Below are 23,619 nucleotides of genomic sequence, written 5' to 3'. Positions count from 1 at the left end.
AGACGAACGAAAGAGGAGGAGGAGAAGTAAAGGCGAACTCGGTCAGGATGGAGAGTTGAAGCCCGAGAGCAGCCGGCGTGGTGGGTGATCAGAGCAAGGTTGGCTTGAATTGGGCGAGTTTGAAGGTTGAAGGGAGAAGAAGTTGAAGAAGGATGAAGAGCGAGGAAGAAGAAAAGAAGAAAGTTTCCTGGTGGATGCTTGGGAGATGCTTCTGGGGTTTCAGGCCCAAAACTTCGCTCTGCTTCTCCTGACGTTCGCCTCGTCTTCTCCGTTTGCTTGTCCGAGCTGTTTTCTGCGTATATTTCGACGCTGAAATTGCTGAGGTCGTCAAATTTGGCGTTGCTGCGTTTATTTATCTGGTTTTCTCGTCCCTCTCAGTCGACGTTATGCTCCTTCTCTGCCTGTTTTCGGAAGTGCCAAGACAATTGTACATGCATAAATCATGGCTTAGATAATCAGCCACCCGGCTTAGTCATGGAGCACAGACCACGCTGGGTAAGGAACTCGTTTGGGACTAGCGGGTTTACTGTCTTACTAAGCAGTTCTTTATCTGATCCAGATGTCACTTTTCGGGTTAGTCAGTTTCTTTATTCAGCGTCCTTTTCCCTCGCGATTTCAAATCCTCCCGTCAACTGCGACGTCTTCAATATCTGCGGTCCTCAGATTCCTCCTCGACTTCCATCCATCCCTCCTCTCCGTCCCTGAGCTCAGGGCGACGCTCGCTGATACCTCGGCGCATTGCTTTTTTGGGCCAGCTTTTCGTCGACTCACCAGTCAACAAGCTTAAACTTCGAGAAACCTTTTTTTCTTTTCGGAATCTTGGCCTTAACTACTATCTATCAAGCAGATATCAGCAGCGCCCAATTGGTAACAGGCACACAGATACATACATACACCGCGCCAGCCATGGATATCGTTTTGGAAGTTTTCGATACATTCGTGTTCGACTACTTGTATGCCTGTGCGCTACCTCTTTCTGCGCCGTCTAGTGATATAATCTCCAATGTTTTCAAGGGCGTCAACTCGACCACTGCCTCCACCATCGCCCAAGTCAACGGGATCGGCAATGGGTTTGTCTACACTCCTGCCACCAAGTATTTTTCTTTGGAGCCATTCAAGTATGCCTACCAGTCGTCTCTGCCTCGAGATAATGGCTTCCGCCAAGTCATCAGTCTTTTCTTGATTACTTGGTGAGTATTCTCCAGTGTAGTTACCCTAGGCCTCTCAATCACTATTTCTAATTTCAGTCGCAGGGTCTTTGGTTTAGTACTCTACTTCACAGTTGCCTCGCTTTCCTATGTTTTCGTTTTCGATAAAACCGCCTTCAACCATCCAAAGTACCTCAAGAACCAAATATCTCTTGAAATCGGTCAGGCCATGGGTTCAATGCCTGTCATGGCCCTCCTTACAGCCCCCATCTTTCTCACCGAAGTCAAGGGCTACTCCAAGATATACGACACCATTGACGAGGCTCCTTTCCCCATGTACAATATCTTGCAGTTCCCGCTCTTCCTCCTTTTTACCGACTTCTGCATTTACTGGATTCACCGTGGCCTGCATCACCCTCTCGTCTACAAGAATATCCACAAACCACATCATAAATGGATCATGCCCACTCCCTATGCAAGCCACGCCTTTCACCCCTTAGATGGATGGAGTCAGGGCCTCCCTTACCATATCTTCCCATTCATCTTTCCGCTCCAGAAGTTTGCCTATGTCCTGCTCTTCGTCGCTATCAATATTTGGACCGTTATGATCCACGATGGCGAATATGTTGCCAACAGTCCCATTATCAATGGCGCAGCATGCCACACCATGCACCATCTTTACTTCAATTACAATTACGGTCAGTTCACTACTCTCTGGGATAGACTAGGTAAAAGCTACCGTAAGCCCAATGACGAACTATTCCGTCGCGAGACCAAGATGGGACCAGCCGAATGGAATCGACAGGCTAAGGAGATGGAAAAGATGGTCAAAGAAGTCGAAGGCTGCGATGATCGCACGTACGAAGGCACTGAGGCCAAGAAGAACATTTAAGTTCGGACTTAATTGTCTCTGCCTTCTGCTTCTTCCCCGTTCTATCCTTCTACCCGAACTGACTGCGTCTGCCGGTCGGATATCATAGTCAAATTTTTTGTCTACCATCTCAATGTTGCATTTATTGGCTAATAACGAGTAAATATGCCCCCACGCTCCCACGCTTTGGGAGTTCTGCATATATGCTACTTTGCGCGTCCCCCCTTTGCACCCAGCCTACTTACGTTTTTAATCATTCTAAATTTCCACGTGTATCAACTGATTTGTTGATATATATATCTCTTTGTCTTTCTTTCAATGTCACCTTCATTTCACCATGCACGAAGTACATACCCCTATTTCTTATGCCCCCACTTTATGTTTCCCATGCCACAGAGACCGCTGAAGAGTCTAGAAGAGATATATTATAAATCGGTGGAGATTTTGGGTCAATAATTGTGAACCTAATATTTCGCTTCCTAGGACTTATTGGTCAGCTTTTGATAGAGTTGTCCAGACCTCAGTTAATATACACTCTTAGCCTCCATAAAATCATTCAAAATTCAATTGACTGAAACTTGGTACATTGAGCTAGAACCGGAGTATTAACACATTGACCTGAACTCAAACATTGAAAGGGTGGAAAATCAAGTAAAGGTGAACCAGAAAGAGAAGATAAAGTATACATCAAGATACAGAGCATGGGAAGCAGCGGTTGGATAAGAGTATGAATGAGTGAGAAACGGCCATGGTCTAGCCTAGTCAATCTCTGCAGTGTCGTGCATTTCTTCAACATCCATAGGCGGTTCCTCGAGCGTCTTACTTTCCTCGGTCTTCTCATCAATTCCCAGCGATGGTGCAGGAGGAGCCATGGTTCCAAGAGCCGGAGCGGAGGTCATTGCCTCATCAATGAACGCCCTCTCAACTGCAACCTTGCGTCTAAAGACATTCAACCATCTGCTTCCCCACTGCTGAATCATCGCATTTTCAGGCTGGAGTGAGTCGTCCTCCGTCCGCTCCATCATGCCATCGCTATAGCCACCAGCTACAGGGACTAGTGTATCTTCGATTAGCTGGAACATAGAAAGCATGTCCGCCTTCTCTTTTTTGAGTGTTTCATCTAGGATGCTGAGCTGCGGTTCATATAGCGTTGGCTGAGTTCTAGCTGCCACAATCTGACGCATTCGGTTTGTCACCTTGCGCATTGTGGCGGATATCATTTCGAAGATATGTGGTTTTGCCAATGTTGAACCCGCGGCAAGGTTGTCAACTAGCGCCCATTCGAGGACAGAGAGAGGAGTGAGAATGGTATAGTTCAACAGCTTGTCGATGATGTTGATGCCGATTCCAGGTTGATCGACCCAGTAATCCATGACTGAATTGATTATTTGACGGCGTGCAGCATCAGACTTTGGACCAATGGCAAGGAGTCGGTCCTTGCAGCGCTCGATGCAGGAGAGGAAATGTGAGAGAGATTTGGATCCCACGTAGCAAATAGAAGTCACGTAGACGTCAGTAGAAGCAATAAGAGGATCCGTCAGCCCGTGAGTTTTAGCTTGTTCTTCAATTGAGGTAATCACAGCTTCGATTTCTTCATCTGATGACTTCTGGCGAATGAGTTTCATTAACTCTTGTCCCTCCTTTGAATATGGAGTTGCTGTCCTTGAGTCAGTGCTGGTTTTCTTTCCATCAGTTTTACAGGTTTAAGAATAAACGTACTCTCCTGAGAAAATTTGAAGTCCGGCGTGTCCTTCTCTTTGCCTTCGGTGATTAGCTCGTGGTAGGGCTCTGGAAGGGTTCCTTTTATTCTCTGCGCGAAGCTAAGTCGAATCTCCTTGTCTATGGCGCCAATGATAAAAGCCTTCTTGGGGTGGACATCTGGCAGCTCAAGGTCGGCAACCCTGTAAAAAGTCATTAGCAGCTGGGTCTATTTTACCTCTCTTTGGCGGCCTTACCATTCAGTCCACTTCCACGTGAAACCGAAGTTGCTCAGGTGGTGGGAGAACCAATCCAAGAATCTATAGGCAAGTGAAAGGTCCAGCTGATCAATATTTCGGTACAAGAATCGAATCGCACGTCCCAAACTAGGAGCAACTGCGGCGGGAGCAATCTTGCAAGATTCCGTAAGCACAGAATGGTAATATACTAATTTATGTTCTGGGAATGGCAGCCGCAGGAGCTGGGAGAAGGCAGCGTCAACAGCAACATCCTCTGGTTTCCAGGTTGATTTCTGAGGAGATGGAGAGTCACGCAGTTGGTCTACAGGGACAGCTCGCTTGACAAAGGTATCTGGTGCAAAGTAGCAGTCCACATCGATTAGGAATTTGGCCGTTGCATTTCGGTTGAAGTCAAGAACATTGATGGTGTCAACCAATGCGTCTCGGACCAATGACGATGCAATATTGGATGTCGGAGGAACTGTGTCAATGTCTTGATGAGTATAGACGGAGAAGTAGATCTCAGGGAAAATAGCCCTAGGCCCAGTCTTGACTGGGTTAGGGACCGCGATTGTCGGAAAAGCGTGTTTCGTAGGAGTCTTGGGAGTTTCTTCATTTTCCTTTTTCTCTTCCTCGTCCCCATTTTCCTTTGGCTCCTTTTGGGCGAGCGGTTCTTTCCACGGTCTCGGAATACAGGCAAGCTTCCACGATTGGGCAGCTTCATCTTGCAGCTGTTTCTGAAGCAGACCTAAGGAGCTTAATCTGCCGCCTTCATCTTCGCCTTGTTTCTTAGGAAAAGGGTCAACAATTGCTTCAAGGGTATGGGGGGTTGAGGCAATGATATCCGTCTTTTCCAGGAGAGCAGAAGCTTGAGACTCGAATCCGGTGGCAGACGAGGCCATGACGTAAGGAATGGTATAGAGAATGATGCTGACAAGCTCCAATCCCAGAGAATCCTCAGACGAGCCAGTCTGAAGGTCGACAGCACGTGAAAATAGCTCCTCCAGCACCGGGAATATACCATCGCCTTCAAACAGGCCCTGCAAACACCCCAGGAACCGCAACATAAGCTTGGCATTTCGCCAATGGCCCTGTCCCACGTACAGAGCAGCTTGTTCTCCAATGTTGGAGATAACTGGGGCAGTGGCTTCAGGCTTAAGGGTGTTTAGTACGAGGATAACCGCAGCGATAAAAGGTATTTTCAACGGTTGTTCGAGGATCCTAATGACGGGCTATTAGCTTGATTACAAGGCCCATTGGAGTACTGCACCACTTACATCTGTAGAACAAGGTCTTGAAAGGCCACCTTCATTGACTCATCCGAATAGTTCTCTGCAATCATGTTCGCGATCTTGGGGATATCATCTTCAGGACGTCTCGAAGTCTAACATTCCACAATGAAAAGAAATCCGTTAGATAAAACCAGCTGCATGCAAGAACCCGAGATCATTGGTCTAGCTTACTGGTTCTGCAACGTTCAACAGCTGTCTCCTAACGATCGCAGCAATTGGCTCTTCGTATCTTCTGCGCTGGTGTCGATACCGATCACCGCCCTCATCATCTGTATGAGTTAGTAATGTTTCCAACAAAAAAAAGAATCCCGCACCTCAAAGGTGCCAACAACGAACCTCTATATCTTCTCTTCCTACTATACCCTCCTCCATGTCCCTGTTTGCGCTGTTCATTTTCCACCATCGTGACTCGCGTAGCTCCAGGGAGCTCTCTAGCTCTTCCAACCTAGCTTTGCGCACAAGAGTTTCTCCGTTTCCAAGCCTCTCCTTTAAATGGAGTGGTCTAAAGCATTAATGCGTGATACAAAAGATGGTCAACAAGATAACCTATTCAATTCTATCTCAGTGTGCGCGCAATCTCGACGAGGGAGCTCGGCGTTCGACGGGGGAGCGAATTCGACACGTCCTGGGAAACAACCAACTTCACACCAGAATGGTTTAATTACTCGAGATCAGCAACAGACCAGCACCTGTGGTCTGAAAAGCAGGCTGGATTGTACCGTCTAGCTCCTGCGAAGCTGGCGGTATCCTCCGTGAAGGCGATAGGAGTGAACAAGCAGTGAATTAAACAAACTATTATTTACAGCAGAGGTGCAGGAAGTTAGGTCCCAGCAGGCTGTCGCTGCTACTTTTTTCCAGCAGTCACGTGGATGGCAGTTCTCACATGTAGGGGATTCTATTTGTGTGGCCATCCATCTACATAGACCAGACAGGCATTGAACAGCAAAGAGAGAATAGTAGATGATGATAGGCTGATGCTGGGGGTACAACTAATGACTGTAGTCTTTGGTTTACGTATAATAACCCGGACATGTCGAGGTAGAATGATATGTTACTCTCACAGCGTCAGCACCATCAAGATAATGATTGCCCAACGAAATACATCCAAATTGTCATTCTCAGGTATGCTCATATTCATATTCATGTTCATATTCATATTTCTGTTCTCTATTGCATCACTGGTCGCTCCCACACGCCGTGTGTCACCTGGCACTCCTTACCACACATTAGCGCTCTATTGACTTCCTTCCACCTCCACCGCCGTTGCATGTATCAATATCAAATAAATGCCGTGCCACCCCCATGACATTTGCAAATATGGCTATTCGTTCAGGAGGCCCGTCTTCGGTTGTCTCCCTGCTTGCCTTGGTGATACCCATGTCTGTATGGAAGAAAACGGAACATGAAGGAAGAGAAAGTATGAGAAGTAGGGGTGGGAGAAAGGAAAGGAAGTAAAGACGAGAAGACAAAGAGAAGAGAAGAATCATAAGAAGAAATAGTAGTAGAAAATTCTCGCCTATCTCGCAGTGTGAAGGTTGGATCTGCTTGGCTGCGCGAGGATATGAGCGTATCTCTCTAACTATCCCTATCCGTAATCCTATTTCCTAAGCCATGTCCCTATTCCCACTCCTACTCCCGCTCTCACACTTTGATCCGAGTCCGAACTGAAGCCAGTCGGTTGAGAGGTGGTCCCACGTCAATCAGAATGTCATGCCATGGTTGTGTCGGACCGAAGGCGAAGGAGTCTTGAGAGAGGACGGTGGGAAAAATAAGAGGGAAAGAAAAAAAAAAATCAGCAACACATGTGGAATAAAAGATAAAAAGAGCAAAACCTGCATCCGTCCTCATAAGCAAGTAAAAGTGAAAGAGAGAAAAAAAAAAGGACATCAAGGGAGAAGAGGGAATCTGAAGTGCCGGAAGGAAGAAATAGAAGAAAAAAAAGAAGGTAAAATCAAGTGGTATCATGCAAGCAAATCCTCCCCGCAAAGAGCAAAGACACAGGAGCAACACAGCACCGTAGCAACATAAGAAGACGTAGAAAAGAAAGCCTCGTGTATGTAATTACAGAGGGAATCGACCTTGATGAGTGCAAGGAGGGGGGGATATGTGTGCGTGGTATGTGTGCCTTTCCTTTCACCTGTAAGCTCTCGAGGTTATTCACAGAAACCATTTCCTCCTAATCCCACCTAGTTTTTTTTTGGACCTCTTTCTCCCCTTTTCGCCTATTTTCATCTCTGTTCAATGGAGTCATGATTCATCAAGTGGTAATTGGTACGTGGTTGGTTTGGTACCCGTCCGATCGTGCGTCGTGGTGGCACCGAGGTGTGAGTGGGTGAGATTTTTTTTTCGGGTTTTTTGTGGTTTTGTGGTAATTGATGCATCGCGTCGTCATACCCCGGATCGAGACACATGGCCAGACCGGACCAGATCTAAGATATGTTGCTATGATATATGATGCTTAACGAATCCTCGAGCAATAGAAAGGGCTTAACAGTGGTGGGCGGGTCGACTTGAAAACGCTGGGGTTGAGGGGGAGGGGAGGTTTGGAAATGTGGGGAGAGGCATATCACGAAGTCGGACGAGATGGGAAATAGACTGATTGGTGGGTTTGATAGACGGACCAACGGGAAATGGATCGTTCGTGAGCCCGTGCATAGAAAAACCACTTCAAGGACATGTATCATCGTTCAAGACGTTAAAACCGGGATATGAGTGCCTGAATCAATCAAGGCGGGCCATCATCTCCTCTTTCTTGAGAGGAGTGAAGTTGTCGATATCAAGACCCTGCGCAGCAAGCTCGGCTCTGGCATGTGGTGGAATGAGACGGTGGTTCATATTGGGAGCAATAGAGAGCTCTGTAACCGGTACAAGTTAGTAATGGAACCAATATAGAGTAAGGTAGTAAAGCATCGAGACATACCATGACGGGTGAAGTTGAAAAGCTTGGGCATGTCACGGGGGGGAGCGTTTGGATGACGCGAGTCTGGAAGACGAATGTTTGGCTCGCGGAGCTCATCAAAGAATGGATGGCAAAGAGCCTCAATGGAGGAAAGACGCTGGGTGGGAGTGTATTCCAGGAGAGCAGTGATCAAATCAATTGCCTCGTGGGAGGCCTTGCGGAAGACCTAATAGGAGGGAGACGAACAAATCAGCATACACAGGTAGAAGAAGAAAAATAAGTATGGAGGCCGGGATGGTACCTTGTTGAACGGGTGAGGTTTGATCTGGGGAAACTTGTGCTCCATATAGTTGGGGTTCATGGTGCGGATCTGCTCGCGGGTAGGAGTTCCCAGAATCTTGATGATCTCAACCAGCTGGTCGATGCCAGACTCTCCCTGGAAAAGCGGCTGGCCGAGCATGAGCTCTCCCATGACACATCCAGTGGACCAGACATCTGCACAGATATTAGCAAGACTTGTGTATTTTATTTTATTTTATTTGGTGCTCGGGAGAGAGGACATACCAATCTTGGTGGTATAGTTGGTGGCACCGAATATCAGCTCAGGAGCGCGGTAGTAGCGGGAGCAGATGTAGGAGACGTTGGGCTCGTTGGCGACCAGAATCTTAGCGCTGCCAAAGTCGCAGAGCTTGAGAATGCCGGTGCTGGGGTCCAGGAGGAGGTTCTGGGGCTTGATGTCACGGTGGCAGATGCCTTGGGAAGGGATGTAGGCGAGAGAGCGGAACAACTGGTATGTGTACAGCTTCACCTCGAGGAGTGGCATGGTAGTCTTGAGCTTGTTGAAGTAACGCGAAGCACGGTAAACGGTCTCTGGGACGTATTCAAGCACCAAGTTAAGGTAGACCTCGTCCTTCTATGAAGAAAAAAAGTCGTCGGGTCAGCAAAGAGGCTCAATGTCGTCAATGTCGTCAATGTCGTCAACAACAACACTTTCTCCCACTTTCCACTCTCCCACTTCACCAGACACACACAAGACACGACCACAATGCGAGAAATGACGGAGAAAACGACTTACTCTATCACCGTTGGAGTAGTAAAACGCCTTGAGCTCGACAATGTTTGGGTGACGAACTATGCGCATGATCTGGAGTTCACGATTCTAACACGCAAAAAAAAAAAAAAAAAAAAGGGTCAGCTGTTTATGACTCTCTTTTTGGACGCGAATTACTCTTGCTGCCAGGGCTCACCTTGAAGCGTTTGTCCTGAAGGACGCGTTTGATGGCAGCATCTTCGCCGCCGGGAGACAGCTTGGTCTGGAAGACAATGCCAAAGGAGCCATTGCCCACGATCTTACACTGGGTGTACTGCATATCACGAGTCTCGCCGGTAACGCCATCTTGGACCTTCTCACGGATCACCTCTGCAGGCCAGTCAGTCAGTCAGTCATTCGAGCCAGCTGCCAGCTCCTGCGAGTCCAAGCCGGGAGCTCTCTGGCCGAGGAGGAGGAGGTGGAGGTGGAGGTGGTCGTTGTCGAGAGCGAAGATGAGGGAGGGTTCGAGGTGGAGGGGTAAAGGGCAGCGAAGGGAGAGCAAGCGACTTACCACCCATACGCAAGCTGGAAAACATCCCAGGCCTATTCTGTGACATGTTGTTCTTGCAAAAGCCAACACGGAAGAGCTGGCCGGTTTTATCGAGCTGTTTGACAGCGGAAAGTTCCTTTTCTTTTTCGGTTCTTTTCTTTCTTTCTCGACGAAACGAGGCGCTCTGGCGTGGGAGTTGAGGAACGGGGGAACCTGGGATAACTATCGCGTGGTACTGCGAAATTGAGGAGTTTCGAGGGCCTGGCTGGGAGGAAGAGAAAAGAGGGCACCACCACAACAAAGATTAGCGAGACCAGGCCGAAGCAAGAAGGGCAAGGAAAAGAAAAGAAAGAGAGAGAGAGGCTTTTTTTGCTGGGCAACGATCTCAACGGTCCTTTCCGTGTGTCTCTTAGATACCTTTTTCTTACTGGACTCTCGATCGTCTTTTGCGGTACGGTCGAGAAGAGCAGAAGAAGAGAAGATGGAGGTGGGCGGGAGAAAGAAAGAGAGGAAGAGAGGAAGAGAGAGAGGGGGGGGGGAGAAATAAATTCACAGAGGGAGAGGAAGTGAAGAAGAGGGCAGGCCAGGTGAATAAATAAGCAGCTGGTAGTGAGTATGAAGGGAAAGGGAAAGGGGAGGGAGAGGAACACAAGGCGGGCGTGCTGCGTGCAGGAAAAGAGGAGGGAGGGCAAAGGACGACGACAGGCGGGCGGCGGGGATTTTTTTTTTTTTTTTGGGGGGGGGGAACAGGAAGGGAGGAAGACAAGACGGGCGGGTTTTTCCCTTAGGCTAGTTAGGTTAGGTAGAGAGAGAGAGGGAGGGAGAGGCAGAGGGCAGAGGCACAGCGGCAGCGGCAGCAGAGAGTTTCCTGGCAGGCTCCACCAAGCTTAAGATGAAGCAGACAGCAGATGGACAGCAGATGGACAGCAGATGGACAGCAGGCAGAGAGAGGACGGAAAAGGTGCAGACAGAAAGGATGAGCTGCCACCAAAGAGCAGGCAGGCAGGCAGAGGAGAAAGGGGAGACCTACAGTGAAGGAGGACTGGTGAGTGAGCTTTGTGGATGGCGGTACAGCTGAAGACGATGCTGACGACGGGGACAGACGACGACGGCCGAAGATGCAGTGACGGCCAGGGAAGAGAGACGGGCGATGGATGGATGGATATAGAAGACGAAGAAGCTGGAGGTCGAAGCTCGCCAGGTCTCTCTCTCTCCCTCCCAAGAAGAACTGCTCAAACCCGCGTGCAAGCTTATTTAACTACCCTGACTAGTTATTTAAACTTGCACCCAACAAGACGCTCGTGTGGTAAGAGAGAGGAAGCAGAAAGGCGGAGACAAGACAAAGATGCAGACGAAGATGCAGACGAAGATGCAGACGAAGATGCAGACGAAGATGCAGACGAAGATGCAGACGAAGATGCAGACGAAGATGCAGACGAAGAAGAAGAAGAAGAAGAAGAAGAAGAAGAAAAGAGAAGGGGGAAAGGGAGCTGGTTAAGAGGAGGGAGAAGGGGGGAAAGAAGTCATCGTCAGTCAACTCTCCCTTTCTACTAACTACCTATTATTTACTTTGCTGCTTGCTCGACCTACTTTAAAGTACGCTCGCTCGCAACTCTCCTGCAAAAAAGCAAGCCCGCCCTGCCAGACAGACGCCAGACAGACAGAGCTGCCACCAGGCGTCGGAGGGCGGAGGAGACGGTGCAGCTCCCTCCCCCGATCCATGTCTACGGGAAGCCCTACGGGTGCTAGCTACACAGCGCAACTTGCCATCATCTTCGTCCTGCGTCTCAAGCAGTCCCCTGGCCTCTGGTTTCAGGGTTAGGCAGCCACCGCGTGCTCTGACTACATGTCCGTTCCCTCTGAATCATCCATCTCCATCACTCCCGTCCCTCAGCTTGTGTCGACTCTAGGAGAAGAGCAAAAGAAAAGAAGAGAAGAAGCAGTCACGAGAGAAGCTTGAGGAAAGGAGATCCTGGGCTGTGGTTGTAGTGGAAATAAACGAGGAAGCATAAACCCAGGAGGTTTCTTTCCGTTCTCCAGCTTCGTTTTTTGCTTCGGGTTCGGCTTCATCGTCTCCTTGCTAACTAGTTCAACTAACGGGGGGTGATCCTGCACTTAGGTTGCGGCCATAGGGACAGGGGGAAAGATAACAAGAGGAAAAAGGGAAGAATAGAAAAGCAGGACAACCGACCGTCCCTTTGGCCCAGGGCATGGATGGCCAATTGGCCTTGAGACCCCGTCTCTCTATCTCTCTCTCCTCTCTCTATCTCTGTCTCTCACTCACCCTGTCCATCGTCATCGTCATTGTCCATCTCACGCCACGATAGAGATAGACGACCAAAAACAAAAAGAAAAGAATAGCCGAAAAAGAAATAAGGATGAGGATGGAAGATTGGCCATCATCATCATCATCATCATCACCTTCACCTCTTCCTTCTCCGACCATCTCGACTCTTTGAACTTCCTGGTTTCAAAGAGTATATCGTGTGCTGGGACTGCATATTGTCGGGTGACCAATTGCAATTTTCACCTGGACCAAGGATAAGCTGTCGGCAGTCACAGGATCGCGTATCCACCGGGGGTTTAAGTTAGTTAGTTAGCTGGGTGGGCGTGCTTGTTCTTCTCTTCTTCTTGTACCAGCCCCGTACTGCTGCGTATACGGAGTAGTGAAGTACTTCTTCCTCTTCTTTCTTGCCTCCTTCGTGGCCACTCTTTTTGCTTGCGCTCAACGGCCAAACCAGCGGTTGTCAAACAACTAAGCTGTCTGTCTGGCTGGCTGGCTGGCTCGCTGTTTGCTTGCAGGTGCAAAGCTTCCCCCTTGACCAGCGCTGCTCGCCGTATTATTAATACACAGCATGTCCACTGAGAGCCGAATTTCGTGCTCGCTTGGCAAGCCAGGAGATGAAGTCATAAGTTTCCCCTTATCTCTCTCTCTCTGCCTTTGATCTTCCCTTCTTGTCTCCCTCCCTTTCCAATAATAATATAGACAGACGCCTGCTCTCTTTCAGCCCTAAGCAGCTATTCTCTACGAGAACTCCAGCCGTCTCTGTCTCTCTCTCTCTCTTTCTTTCTTTCTTCCCGGACTGAGTGTTGGCGATGACACATCTATTAGTCATCACTTCACGTGAAAGGAGGATGTCACTGCGTCCATAAAACTGTTCGACTTTTGTGAGCTTACACGGGGCGGAACAGCGTAAAAGGGGACAGGATCAGCTCTCTGTGCGGCCTCCCATGGTTGGATAGGATAGGGACAGTCAGTCGTCATGGGAGCATGGACTCGGCTCCCTGCATCGCCTTCACCATCTTCTACGTAGAGATTGTTTGATTTCTCTCCCCTCTTTAAACCACCCCCCCTCTGGCTAACTAACTAATTAGTTACGAGCTTCGTTAGAACTGACGCCGCCTCTGAGGCTGAAATTAGATTCACCAAAAAGCACCGCCCACCTCGATTAAATTGTAAACTTATCAGTTCGGGGCTCAGGGGTTTAGCTACTCTTACAATACAATATGTCCTTTTCGCATGCAGCATACCTATATGCAAGCTTAACTGTGATTTCAACAGATGTTAAAGGGGTGAGCATAATAGTTGGGCTTCTAGAGCAGCTAGTATAGTCCTACCCTATCACTGGTTACCTATTATTAACACCCAGGATCTTAACGACCTTGTGCAACAGCCACTATCCATATTCTATTTCTCCCCCTTGCTTGATATAGATCCATCACTCCATTAATTAATTTATTGCATAAAACTTACCAGCAAAATAAAACATAATTTTGAGGGACAATGCAAAGCACTGCTGCTGCTGCTGCTGCTGCTACATGTAATCTCAAATACTACCTACCAAACAGGCTAGGATTGTGCGTCTTTGTCTCCGAGTAGCCGAGCTGTTCTGCGAGAACGTGCAAGGATTAGCTATCCGTTGAGCTGATTGCTCTCCCCATTTCGCCTTCTCAACGGCTTTGATCTGCGCCTTAGCTTCGAGGTCGAGATATGAAAGTCTAAACATACATAAGCTACCTTCGTTGCCAACAAAGGAGAAGGGAGACGAAGCTGTCTTCTTGCACTCATCTTTTCATCGAGAAACATCTACATACATGCAGTCCACCTCCTCCCCTGGTACGGGAACAAGGCTAGGAGCTCCGAGGCCAAGCCAGGAGTTACGGAGGTCTTTCACCCAGCCTAGTCTATAGACTGATGATAATGCTGGCTACCTTTCCACCTTCCACCCCCCCCCTCCCCCCCTTTTTTTCTCCCTGGGTTTCCCAATATAAGTCACGATATGTTGATGCCGGAAAGGGGGAGCAGGAAAACGGGAAACCCATGACGTGCATATATCCGCCTCGATATAACCTGTACAGCGGTTATGTGGATGCACCCTAGCGTACAAACATACATACAAAAGCTGCTTTTTTTCGAAGCCAGGTCCCAGCCTGGCTATGGCTAGTTATCTGAACGGCCCACCAGGGTCCTCCTCCTGCTCGACCATCCCATCTCTCGCTTTCCCTCCCCGCCCCAGATAACCCCTGCACCCACGTCTATGCCATCTATACGGCGCAGTTACCACACCAACTGGTAAAGGTAATATGTGCCCATTCCTCCCCATGACTTCATCTTACTCCGTATACCATGCACACTTACAACAGGCCATTTACGAGGCCAAGGGGTGTGTAACAAGGGCGTTGCATGTCCGTGCCTCTCGATAACCGTTAGTGTTGTCCAGGCCGTATAATGTAACTCCTTGAGCAGTTATCGCCGTTTCTACACTTTCCCATCACCAAACCGCTGCACACCCCATCCATCGGTCCTACTCTACACTTGGCCAGCCCCAAACTGCGCACAACGATAGCTATATAAAAACATACCCTGACACATACCGGATAAGAGCTAATTAACGACGGGCCAACTATGGCTAAGCTCCCCTGTCCCAAGTTAGCTACCAGCTTTGCACGAGTCAGGGCCTCCACCGTGTTTCAGGAACACACAAATCAAGAGCAGCTGGAGATGGCTTCAGCTGGAGCAACGATCTTAGCATCGACGTGCATCATATATACCTAGGTTGAGCGTATCTCGGACTACATACATCACCTTCGACAGCCTCGGATCTTCCATCTTCTCCTCCTCTTTCTTCTTCTATTGATAGCTTACATCACCCTTCAAAGTTAACCTCCTGGCGGTATGCTGTCTAGCAGAAACAACCGTCTCCCGGGAATTAATGACATAGTAGATGTACATAGTTACTCAAATCCCGAGTGGGTAGGCATTATTGATGTGCAGTACAACGACATCGACATCGACACATCTCACGTAGAGACGGGAACGCTGGCAGGGACTACAGCCCCTTCCTTGGCCACCAAAGATGCTCACATGTGTATATTGCCACGCCAGCTGCACGCACTCCAGCCAGCGTCCCAGCCAGAGCTCCCTGAACATCATACGAGATCGATGCGGCGTCTTTCCACTCTGCTCAACCACTAAAACTAACGACCAGATGATGATATCATCCTTTGCTCCTCCTAGCCCAGCCTTTACAACACCGCAAACTACTCTGAGCGATCATTGGTTGCATGGTACTCCTCTTTCTTTCCTTCTTTCCTTTCTTTCTTTCTTTTTTTTATTTAGCTACTTATTGAACCAGCAAACTAGATATTGCCATTATTATCTATTATGTACCCCTTCCAACCAGCCATGAAGCTTCCCTGTGCCTGTCTGTCGGGTTGATTCGATCCTCTCTTGAGCTCCGAGCCCATCGGCTTCTGACGCCACTCGAGGTTACTCCTGCAGCAAAGGCCCGCGTGTGTGGCCACTGACCCGGCCTGACCTGGACCAAACTACTGTACGCCTGCACTGCACAGGTACAGACACTAAAAGAGAACAGGCACAAGTGGAGCACAGCAAGCGAGGGATCCCAAGGACAGCACCTATTATTGATCGATATTTGTTAATTTTCTTCTCTTTCGCCCACCGATCTCTGCTGGGAGGAATTATTAATAGCTCACAGCGGTCTCGACTCGCCCTTTTTCGCCGTCCTGAGCGACGTTGCTTGTATTCTTTTCCCGCCCTCGCTTCGGCTTCTCAGGCGGCTGGCTTTGTCCAGATGATCGGTTTAAACACTCTGGGCAACTAGCCGGGATTCAGAGCTATGGATACAAACCATTCATAACGTATACTCTTCGGGCTCAACACACCAACCTAGCGCGGACGCTACAGGTCAGACACATCCTTACGTGCGCCGACACCTTAAGATATGGGGACTTTTTCCTGTCCACTTTGCTTGCTGTGCTCCATTCTGTACCTTCTCGTGACATGGTAGGACGGGGTTCGTTCCGTTCTTGACCGGGCTCGTAACGCCGAATCGGACGAACAGAGGTTGGGACGGGCCACCTTTCGAGAAGCCGCTGACCTGCTCGAGCATAACAACCATGTATCAACGGCTAATTAATCCCGTTCAGCAATTGCGTCCTTCTCTATGGAGTACTCCCGATAACCTCTCGAGGGACAATACGTATGTAACTACGGAGTACGGAGTCCGACTAAATTAACCATTATGTAGGCTTGGTCTCTCCAGCCAAAGAATATATAGAGAGCAAAAAGTCAATTCCGTCTCATTGCCCCCTTACATTTCCTTCTTCTCGTTCCCTCACTTCTTTCATTCTCTTTTGTTAGCTGGCGTTGCTTTGCTTTTTTGCCAGCCATGGTCGTTGCTCCATGACCACGAGCTAGGTTCCATGGGTCGACGAAGGAACTACGAAGAGGAGAAACGAGCAGTTTTGATCACGCAAGACCTTCTCCTGTGTCACCGACGGCTGGTAGAGAAGCAAGACAAAAAAAAAAAGAGAAACCTGAGGAGAATAGTAATACGTAGGGGAATAAAAAAAGATGATGATAAGAGTGGGATTCGAACCCACGAGAGGTCTCCCTCAGCAGAGCTTAAATCTGCCGCCTTAAACCACTCGGCCATCTTACCAGAATATTAAGTTGTTATCCACAGTAAATTAGCCTATAGTAGCCTAGTCGTCTTTTGCTTACTCTCAGCCTCCTCATGTGATGCCGCCAACCTTAATAACAAATGGATACTAATAACACCAAGTCTACCTGGCGTTATTTAAACAGGTTACATCATAGACGGACAGGACGGTAAACAAGTCGTACCTTTCTACTCTAGATGCACGGCATACGTCCAAGCTGCGAAGATGATGCAATGCAAATCCATCTTGATTGATCAAGAACATACATCATTATATAGGAGTCAGATGATCTCATCAAGCTGTCAGTAAACTTCCCTGTTCCCTGTAGTTAGGTCCCCCATGCAATAATTTGGGCTTGATATAAGGGTGCATTCATGCATGGTGATGGTAATTGATAGGTGAGCTGGTTTTTTTCTTCTTGCTGCCATGGAGCACTTCGCTAGATGCTGCTTATTGTCCTTTAATTCATTATTATTGTTATCTGCTCTGTATTGTTTGAGGTGCGTCTAATTATCTTCGTGTATTCCGTGGCTGTTGGCATGCAATGCCAATATCAGTGGAGGGCCCGATCTATCTGCTCTGCTCTGTTCCTCTCTTCGAAAGCCACGTACAGTTGCATGGCCACGTAGATGCAGATTGTCGCGTGTAAATCGCAGACACGACGGAGCATGCTGCTAGAATTGTCAGGCCCTCGCCCCTTTTGGTTTGCAGTATTGGTAGTACTCTGCAGACATCAACCGTCAGCTGGACTCTCATGCTTGGGGAGGTATAGCTGTTCCGGATAGGCGGCAGTGTTTAGCCATGATTGAAGGTGGTTGATTAATTTGGAACCATGGAAGGATATCAATTGAAGGTCGGACAACAGGCCTCCGCTAACTGGGCTAGCTACAAAGCTAGTGGGAGTTCAAGTTTTATGACAATCTATTACGATCGAATCTCAATTTACTCTTAAGACGCTTCGAGCAGAGGGCGGGCTGCGCAAAAAATCAAATCGTGTTATTTTACATTCCTTCCTTCTAAGTTTTGCAGGCAAAAACAAACCCAAAGGAAAGATCAAAAAAATATAAGGTAGAACAACAAACACAGCCTAAACAATAATCCTATCCTCCCATCTGGTCTGAATCTCATGTCCCATAATCTGTCCACAGAACACAAACAGAAAGGCAGTGTGAGTATAGGAAAATCATGACATGACACTTTGGGAAAGATAAAGTAAAAGTTACCATTCAAAACAGTAACACAGGGTGAAAGTGGGTGTGTTAAAACAGGAGAGTAATGAATAGAAAGAAAAAGGGGGGAGGAAGGCTCTATACAAGATGAAGTTCCGTACACCTAATACAACTTCCTGGACGTTTATGCATGGGAAATAGAAGGAAAGGGGCCTTTGAGAGTCCATAGAGACGGGAACAACCTAGACTGTCGAGGCCTCATGGTGATCAGGACCACAGGCAATTAAAGCTGCCCACGATGCGGATATTATAAAGAGTATGCGGGATATATGGTCGTGACTGGCTGGCTGGTTGAATCTAGTCTTTAGGGGTCAAGAGTGGGAGGAGAGCAAAGACGAGAGGTGATAAACGGAGGTTTTTTCCCCCCCGAGCATGAATTTAGAAAGGTGGAGAGACGCTAGCCAGCTCTCCAGACTCTTGCTGTTCCATCAGCTCCTCAGAAGCCATCTCGAAGGAGACAGCAAGACCAATCTTGGCAGTTTGCTACAAAGAGAATTAGTCAATTGCCTGAAAGAGTTAGTCGCCCAGTCAATGTGAAGCTATATCACTTACCTTAACCTGGTCTATTTCACCAGCAAAGGTGAGAGAAATTGGCATGGCAACTCTCTTCTCCAACAGACAGCTTATTTTCCCGTCACTGTCAACCTGAGCTCTGAACGTAGACGCCCTGAACTCATACTTGGCTCCGATAGCGGTAGTTCCCTCTCGCTGAAGACTGCCTCCCATCATGGGGTTGCCGCTTGGTGCAAATTGAAGGTTCATATCAACACCAGCTTCGACTTTGTCAGAGAGTTTCTTCCAGAATGACGCATTGATAGTTCCCTGCGCCTGTAGTTGGGCACTGGCAATCCAGTCATCTGCCTTGTATCGTGCACAGTATGAAAGAGCAGTCTCTGGCTTAGCACCGAGTCCAGCACGCTGCCACATAGCCTCGAGTCCCAGAGCCAACCCAGGAGTGATAGACTGTAGGTAACTTCCGATGAAAATACCGGTAAGCCCCCCTTCTAAAATTGACGGGTTGAAAGCCTTAAGAGACGCCGAGAAATCAGATCCGGTGTAATCGTTATCGAGCTGAATGAGGCCCTGCGCAGAACCAGGCATTATCTGAACGTTGGCTTTGCTGATCAAGGATGAGCTCCAGCGATAGTTTGCAACGGCGGCCAGAGCTCCGTCACTGCCAATGTTTCCTTGCATAAGCACCTAAAGAGATATCAGGTCAGCCTGGCTGCTAGCTCAATTTTAAGATACTCAGACCAGCTTCTCAACAAATACTACTGTTCAACTCACATCCGAAGTTCCAAACATGGTAGACAAGGCATATGGAGGAAGGTTGCCTTGAGAGCCCATGGTAAACGCATGAGAGATTCGGAAAAGAGGCGAGACTCCGAAGACTTTGGTCAAATCGGCACGAAGGCCTGTGAACATGAAATTGGAGAGCAAGACCTCCTTCTGGACTTCTCGAGAAACCATCTCAACAGTGCCGGGATTCGACAGCCCTAGGTCTGCTCTCCGCCGTGCAAACGCATCATATGAATCTTTTAGAACTCCCGCGGCAGGATTATCCGTCAAAAATGAAAGAGCAGAGCTGAAGTCGGCCATGGTGACGGGATATTAGGATAAGCAAGTGATAGAATGCGCAGTATGAAAGAGTCGTTGGGAGTGAAAGAAGGGCGTCGTTCTCAGATCAAAAAATTAGCGCACAGCCCTGAACGAGGGACGTCCGTGACCGCCTGTCGGACTGCTGAATGGCAATTGGCAATCGTGCTCCGTTACTAAAGCTCGCTCACCGTCAACAGCGTTCGCTTGAAGATGAAGAAAAATGAGGTTTTTGGTTTGAAACTTCTTTTTTCCGCAAAATCCAAAAGGCCTTCAATGCCAAGCCCTCGACGCGCGCTAGCTTCTTTGGGCCTCCATCGACCGACTGCCTTCTGCTTGCTCGGCTTCAACCTCCGACTTCGCCTGTCTTGATGCTGGTATTTCTCTACGAGGATACGACTTGGAGCAGCCCGAGAAGCTGGTAGTCCGGCGAAGGAAGCCTGTATTTTTTTCCCCTTTGCATGGTCTCACTACCATTATTCTTCTTTGCACTCTACTTCGGTTCCCCACATGTTTCTCTAGTGGCCCGCCTTGCAGGGAGCTCCTCTTTCTGATATCAACACTCGTAAAAGACAGGCTGAATCTTGAAATACTTAAATCTTGCTTCTACGAGCTATACATACTACATAGCCGTGTGGACGCTGCCATGGATACCCTCATGTATGTTTTCCGACCCTGACCACATTTATACATTGATATTTATCGACTCTATAAATGTGGCTAGACAATGCGTTGAGAGGCATAGAAACTCACCTCATCATATAGAACTGCCGATGTTGTGGCGACAGCGCCTCGGTTTCGGCGGAAGTCGTCGACCTTTGTCGATGCTATCCATGATATGCCGGAAATGCCAGCCCTGGCACCAGCTCAACTTTATAGTACTGAATCCGGGCGGCTCTTTCATTCTGGACGGATTGTCATTATCACAGTTGGTTTACCAGCCCGGGGAAAGACGTCAGTTAACTTTTATCATTTCTCCATGTTAGTAGCCGTACTGAAAATGTTTTGCTTCTAGGCACATATCTGTAGCCCTTGCTCGGTATCTTAGGTGGTATGCATACACACCCTTGTCTGCTCAGGTCTTTAGTCTGCTAACATCTAGACAGGCTTGGTGTTAAAACTCGCATATTTCACCTTGGAGATTACCGACGAGCTACTGTCGGTGTTGGCGGTGAACTGCCAGAGGATTACTTCTTTGCGAATGGTAGTCATCCCTAGTTCTCGGATGAAAGATATTGGAAAGCTAACAAATCCAATAGCATCTGCCTCTTCGGTCCTTCTTCGACAAAAGATTGTCAAAAGATGCCGTGAAGACATATATCATTTTTTGAACCACGAAAATGGACAAATCGCCATATATGATGCTGTTAACCCACTGGCTGCTGGTAGAATATCTCTTTCAAGAGAATTTGCGAAGCAAGATATCGAGGTATGTTATAACAATGGCACCTGGAAGGAGAATGCTAATCTCCTAGACCTTATTCATTGAATCATCTTGCAGCGATGAGCGTATAATTGAAGAGAACGTGCGGCGAGTGAAGATATCGTCCCCTGACGTATGAGACCCCTTCAACTTACGCTATTCCATCACTTGATCTAACACTTCGCTTTTTGGATGGTAGTATGTGGGGTGGGATTTCCAAGTGGCTGTAAAAGATTATCTAGCTCGAATATCCGCGAGAATTCCACTGTTCGAAACCATGCAAGAGCAAGAGTTGAACTATATCAAGGTGCATTCTTTGTTGAATTCGAGGGGGAAACAATGCTAACGAATTAGTAGATGTTTAACGCCGGTGAAAAGATGATGATTAACAACCGTGGTTTCGGTTATCTTCATCATCGGATTGTTTTTTACCTGTTGAACCTACATATTAAGAATAGGCGTACCTATTTTGTTAGGGTATGTCCCTCAGTTGTTCTATATTACAGTCCACGAACTCATTTCTTCTGCAGGCCGGCACTTCTACGGAGTCAGACTCGTACAAAGCGGATTCGTCACTTTCGTCAAAAGGGGAAGATTATGCCCGCAAGATGACTGACACGCTCATTAAACATCGGGAAGAAGAGAGAAAAGACCTACTAGAACAGGGGGAGCCTGATCCACTGCTCAGGCCGCTCATAATTTGGTCCTCAACCCGGCGCAGATCTATAGAAACTGCACAATTTCTTCGTTTACAGGGATACAAGGTCCGACATCGTTCTCAAATGAGCCAGCTGAATCCTGGAGTATGCGAGAAGATGTCTGAAGAACAGATCAGAAAAGAATATCCTGATGAAGTAGAAATGCATGAGTTGGACCCCTATCACCATAGGTATCCCAGAGCTGAGGTAAGCGGTAGATCCATCTGGTTATACGCTGGCTATTGATATTAACACAATTATAGTCATATCACGACTTGGCCGTGCGCCTTGAGCCTGTCATCCTTGAGCTTGAACGTGAACAAAACGATCTGCTTATCATTGCACATGAAGGCGTTTTGAGAGTGCTGTATGGGTATTTAATGGCGTGTAACTCTACAGATATCCCGTTTCTGTCCTTCCCACGCGACCAGATAATTGAGGTGATTATAGACATGTTTAATTATATATATATTCATGAGGTATAGCGCTGACAGCATTATAGATAATCCCTGCCAGCTATAATAATCAGGCAAAACGTATTCACATACCAGATCTTCCACCAGAAATTGTTCCAGGTTCACCGGAGGACATTAAGATTCACGTCCCACCAAGTGGTATCATTTCACCAATGCCTGGTGGTGGACTGGATGGCTCCTCTTTTGAAAGGGGTGCAACTCCACAGCTCGGATTTAGGACACCCAGAGATCCAGAAAAGATATCCCAGCACCAGGCTGAAGATGTCGTCTGACGGGTCTTCAGTTCGCATTCCGCTTATGAACTAGACCGTGAATGAGATAATGATTCACTCTTTCTGTTCCCCGTTATGCCTTTATTGATGACGAAACTGTTCTTATGATGTTGTTATTGAACAAGACTCTGCGTGCTAGTATCTAGCCTCCATGGAGTGTAGATACGAATAGAATGTTATCACCCTTCGAAATCTCATAGGCGTCTTCTCCTTCCAGCTCCCAGTCGGCGTCATTGATCAATACCAATATTCCAGGTCGTCTGAATTAACGATGTTAGCCTCATTTCAATAATATCGGCCTTCCAACTTCCAGTAATGGCAAAACCGTATACTGACACTGCATCATCAACCACGAATAGCTCTTTTCTCGGGTCTTTCATCACGTTTTCGATTAAGTATTTGACTAAGAAGCTGATATTCGCAGCAGAACCGCTTGGGTCCCTGGACGGCAGTGCAATCTTATGAACCCTTTCATTGGCGAATAACATCTCAAGGCCTCCTCTGAAAGCGATTGTATAATTAGTTCTATTGCTCCGTTAAAATTCTTCCTGGGGGACGAACGTGAACTCTACCGTGATATCAAGGGTCTCATTACCCTTGGTATCATCGGGTGTACCAGCTATAACCGAGCCCATATTTAATCAAGCAGGCTAGAGGATGTAGTTCTCCTTGACGTAAAATACGCCTCCAAATGCGTGTTGTAGCAGTTTCTACAATGTCATTAACATATTAAGGTGGGGAGGGAGAAAATCTCTTATCGATAAGACTACGAAGGTTGTTTGCGCAAGTTCACACTCTCGTTACCTAACTTTAACACCTTAGCAAATAATGAACGATAAAAGGAACAACATCCTCGCTTGAAGAGTAGCCTGCCGGACGGGTGGTATTTGGCATTATTCAAAGCTAGACTCAATGACTTTGCCATCCATGGTGTCCATCACCACAGACTTCATCAGTGTCGGGGGCAACAGGAATCCCGCGGCAGCAGATTGGCACCATGGGTCCGGTTTGTTAGCCTTCGGTGCGAACAACAATGTTGCCATTTGGAACCCCTTGGTAAGAGTTCAATTACTTCCTCTCTGGAATGTATTGGCTGAAAATCTAACCAATGATTTGCACTACAGGACAAAAATGGCACAGGTGTATACACACTGTTAGTGGGTCATACTGACAGAGTCAACGCTGTCAAATTTTACACATCTCCCTTCAGCGGGTCGACACTACTTCTTACG

At 47.8% G+C, this 23,619-nt stretch overlaps 8 protein-coding genes and 1 non-coding gene across 11 annotated transcripts; 2 read left to right on the top strand and 7 right to left on the bottom strand.

The window, feature by feature from the left end:
- Positions 1–906: 906 nt before the first annotated feature.
- TERG_06429 (uncharacterized protein) lies at positions 907–2,040 on the top strand (the record flags this gene model as incomplete). The annotated part of the gene is made up of 2 exons (XM_003233391.1): positions 907–1,190; positions 1,254–2,040. The coding sequence occupies 2 exons, from the start codon at positions 907–909 to the stop codon at positions 2,038–2,040; spliced, it is 1,071 nt and encodes a 356-aa protein (XP_003233439.1).
- Positions 2,041–2,777: 737 nt separating this feature from the next.
- TERG_12406 (uncharacterized protein) lies at positions 2,778–3,644 on the bottom strand (the record flags this gene model as incomplete). The annotated part of the gene is made up of 1 exon (XM_047751366.1): positions 2,778–3,644. One exon carries the CDS (start codon positions 3,642–3,644, stop codon positions 2,778–2,780), a length of 867 nt encoding a protein of 288 aa, XP_047606911.1.
- A 326-nt stretch (positions 3,645–3,970) lies between these two features.
- On the bottom strand, positions 3,971–5,023 carry TERG_12405 (uncharacterized protein; the record flags this gene model as incomplete). The annotated part of the gene is made up of 1 exon (XM_047751365.1): positions 3,971–5,023. One exon carries the CDS (start codon positions 5,021–5,023, stop codon positions 3,971–3,973), a length of 1,053 nt encoding a protein of 350 aa, XP_047606910.1.
- Positions 5,024–5,410: 387 nt separating this feature from the next.
- On the bottom strand, positions 5,411–5,651 carry TERG_12404 (uncharacterized protein; the record flags this gene model as incomplete). Its single annotated transcript, XM_003233390.2, has 2 exons — positions 5,411–5,517; positions 5,585–5,651. 2 exons carry the CDS (start codon positions 5,649–5,651, stop codon positions 5,411–5,413), a joined length of 174 nt encoding a protein of 57 aa, XP_003233438.2.
- Positions 5,652–7,969: 2,318 nt separating this feature from the next.
- Positions 7,970–9,794, bottom strand: TERG_06426 (CMGC/GSK protein kinase; the record flags this gene model as incomplete). Its single annotated transcript, XM_003233388.1, has 7 exons — positions 7,970–8,103; positions 8,169–8,373; positions 8,449–8,642; positions 8,712–9,060; positions 9,223–9,306; positions 9,395–9,567; positions 9,749–9,794. The coding sequence occupies 7 exons, from the start codon at positions 9,792–9,794 to the stop codon at positions 7,970–7,972; spliced, it is 1,185 nt and encodes a 394-aa protein (XP_003233436.1).
- A 4,439-nt stretch (positions 9,795–14,233) lies between these two features.
- TERG_06423 (uncharacterized protein) lies at positions 14,234–19,744 on the bottom strand. 3 transcript variants are annotated; one of them, XM_003233386.2, is made up of 3 exons: positions 19,210–19,744; positions 18,475–19,122; positions 14,234–18,405 (listed from the first exon to the last, which is right to left on the bottom strand). In XM_003233386.2, exons 1-3 carry the CDS (start codon positions 19,519–19,521, stop codon positions 18,301–18,303), a joined length of 1,065 nt encoding a protein of 354 aa, XP_003233434.1. In that variant the 5' UTR covers positions 19,522–19,744; the 3' UTR covers positions 14,234–18,300. The 3 variants fall into 3 exon arrangements, with proteins under 3 accessions (XP_003233434.1, XP_047606909.1, XP_047606908.1); XM_047750190.1 differs by having other exon boundaries at positions 18,475–19,744; XM_047750189.1 differs by having other exon boundaries at positions 14,234–19,122.
- Positions 16,609–16,692, bottom strand: TERG_10555. Its single transcript has one exon. It is a non-coding gene; the product is annotated as a tRNA-Leu (tRNA).
- A 420-nt stretch (positions 19,745–20,164) lies between the features above and the next one.
- On the top strand, positions 20,165–22,387 carry TERG_06422 (uncharacterized protein; the record flags this gene model as incomplete). Its single annotated transcript, XM_047748616.1, has 11 exons — positions 20,165–20,178; positions 20,284–20,472; positions 20,534–20,569; positions 20,625–20,722; positions 20,778–20,947; positions 20,994–21,074; positions 21,141–21,248; positions 21,299–21,418; positions 21,472–21,846; positions 21,903–22,079; positions 22,142–22,387. 11 exons carry the CDS (start codon positions 20,165–20,167, stop codon positions 22,385–22,387), a joined length of 1,614 nt encoding a protein of 537 aa, XP_047604602.1.
- Positions 22,388–22,529: 142 nt separating this feature from the next.
- On the bottom strand, positions 22,530–23,022 carry TERG_06421 (uncharacterized protein; the record flags this gene model as incomplete). The annotated part of the gene is made up of 3 exons (XM_003233384.1): positions 22,530–22,647; positions 22,724–22,888; positions 22,949–23,022. 3 exons carry the CDS (start codon positions 23,020–23,022, stop codon positions 22,530–22,532), a joined length of 357 nt encoding a protein of 118 aa, XP_003233432.1.
- Positions 23,023–23,619: the final 597 nt, after the last annotated feature.

Source organism: Trichophyton rubrum, assembly GCF_000151425.1.
Source record: "Trichophyton rubrum CBS 118892 genomic scaffold supercont2.7, whole genome shotgun sequence".
Lineage (NCBI taxonomy): Eukaryota > Fungi > Ascomycota > Eurotiomycetes > Onygenales > Arthrodermataceae > Trichophyton > Trichophyton rubrum.
Note: the sequence above shows the minus strand (reverse complement) of the source record. Positions and strands in the feature narration are given on the sequence as shown.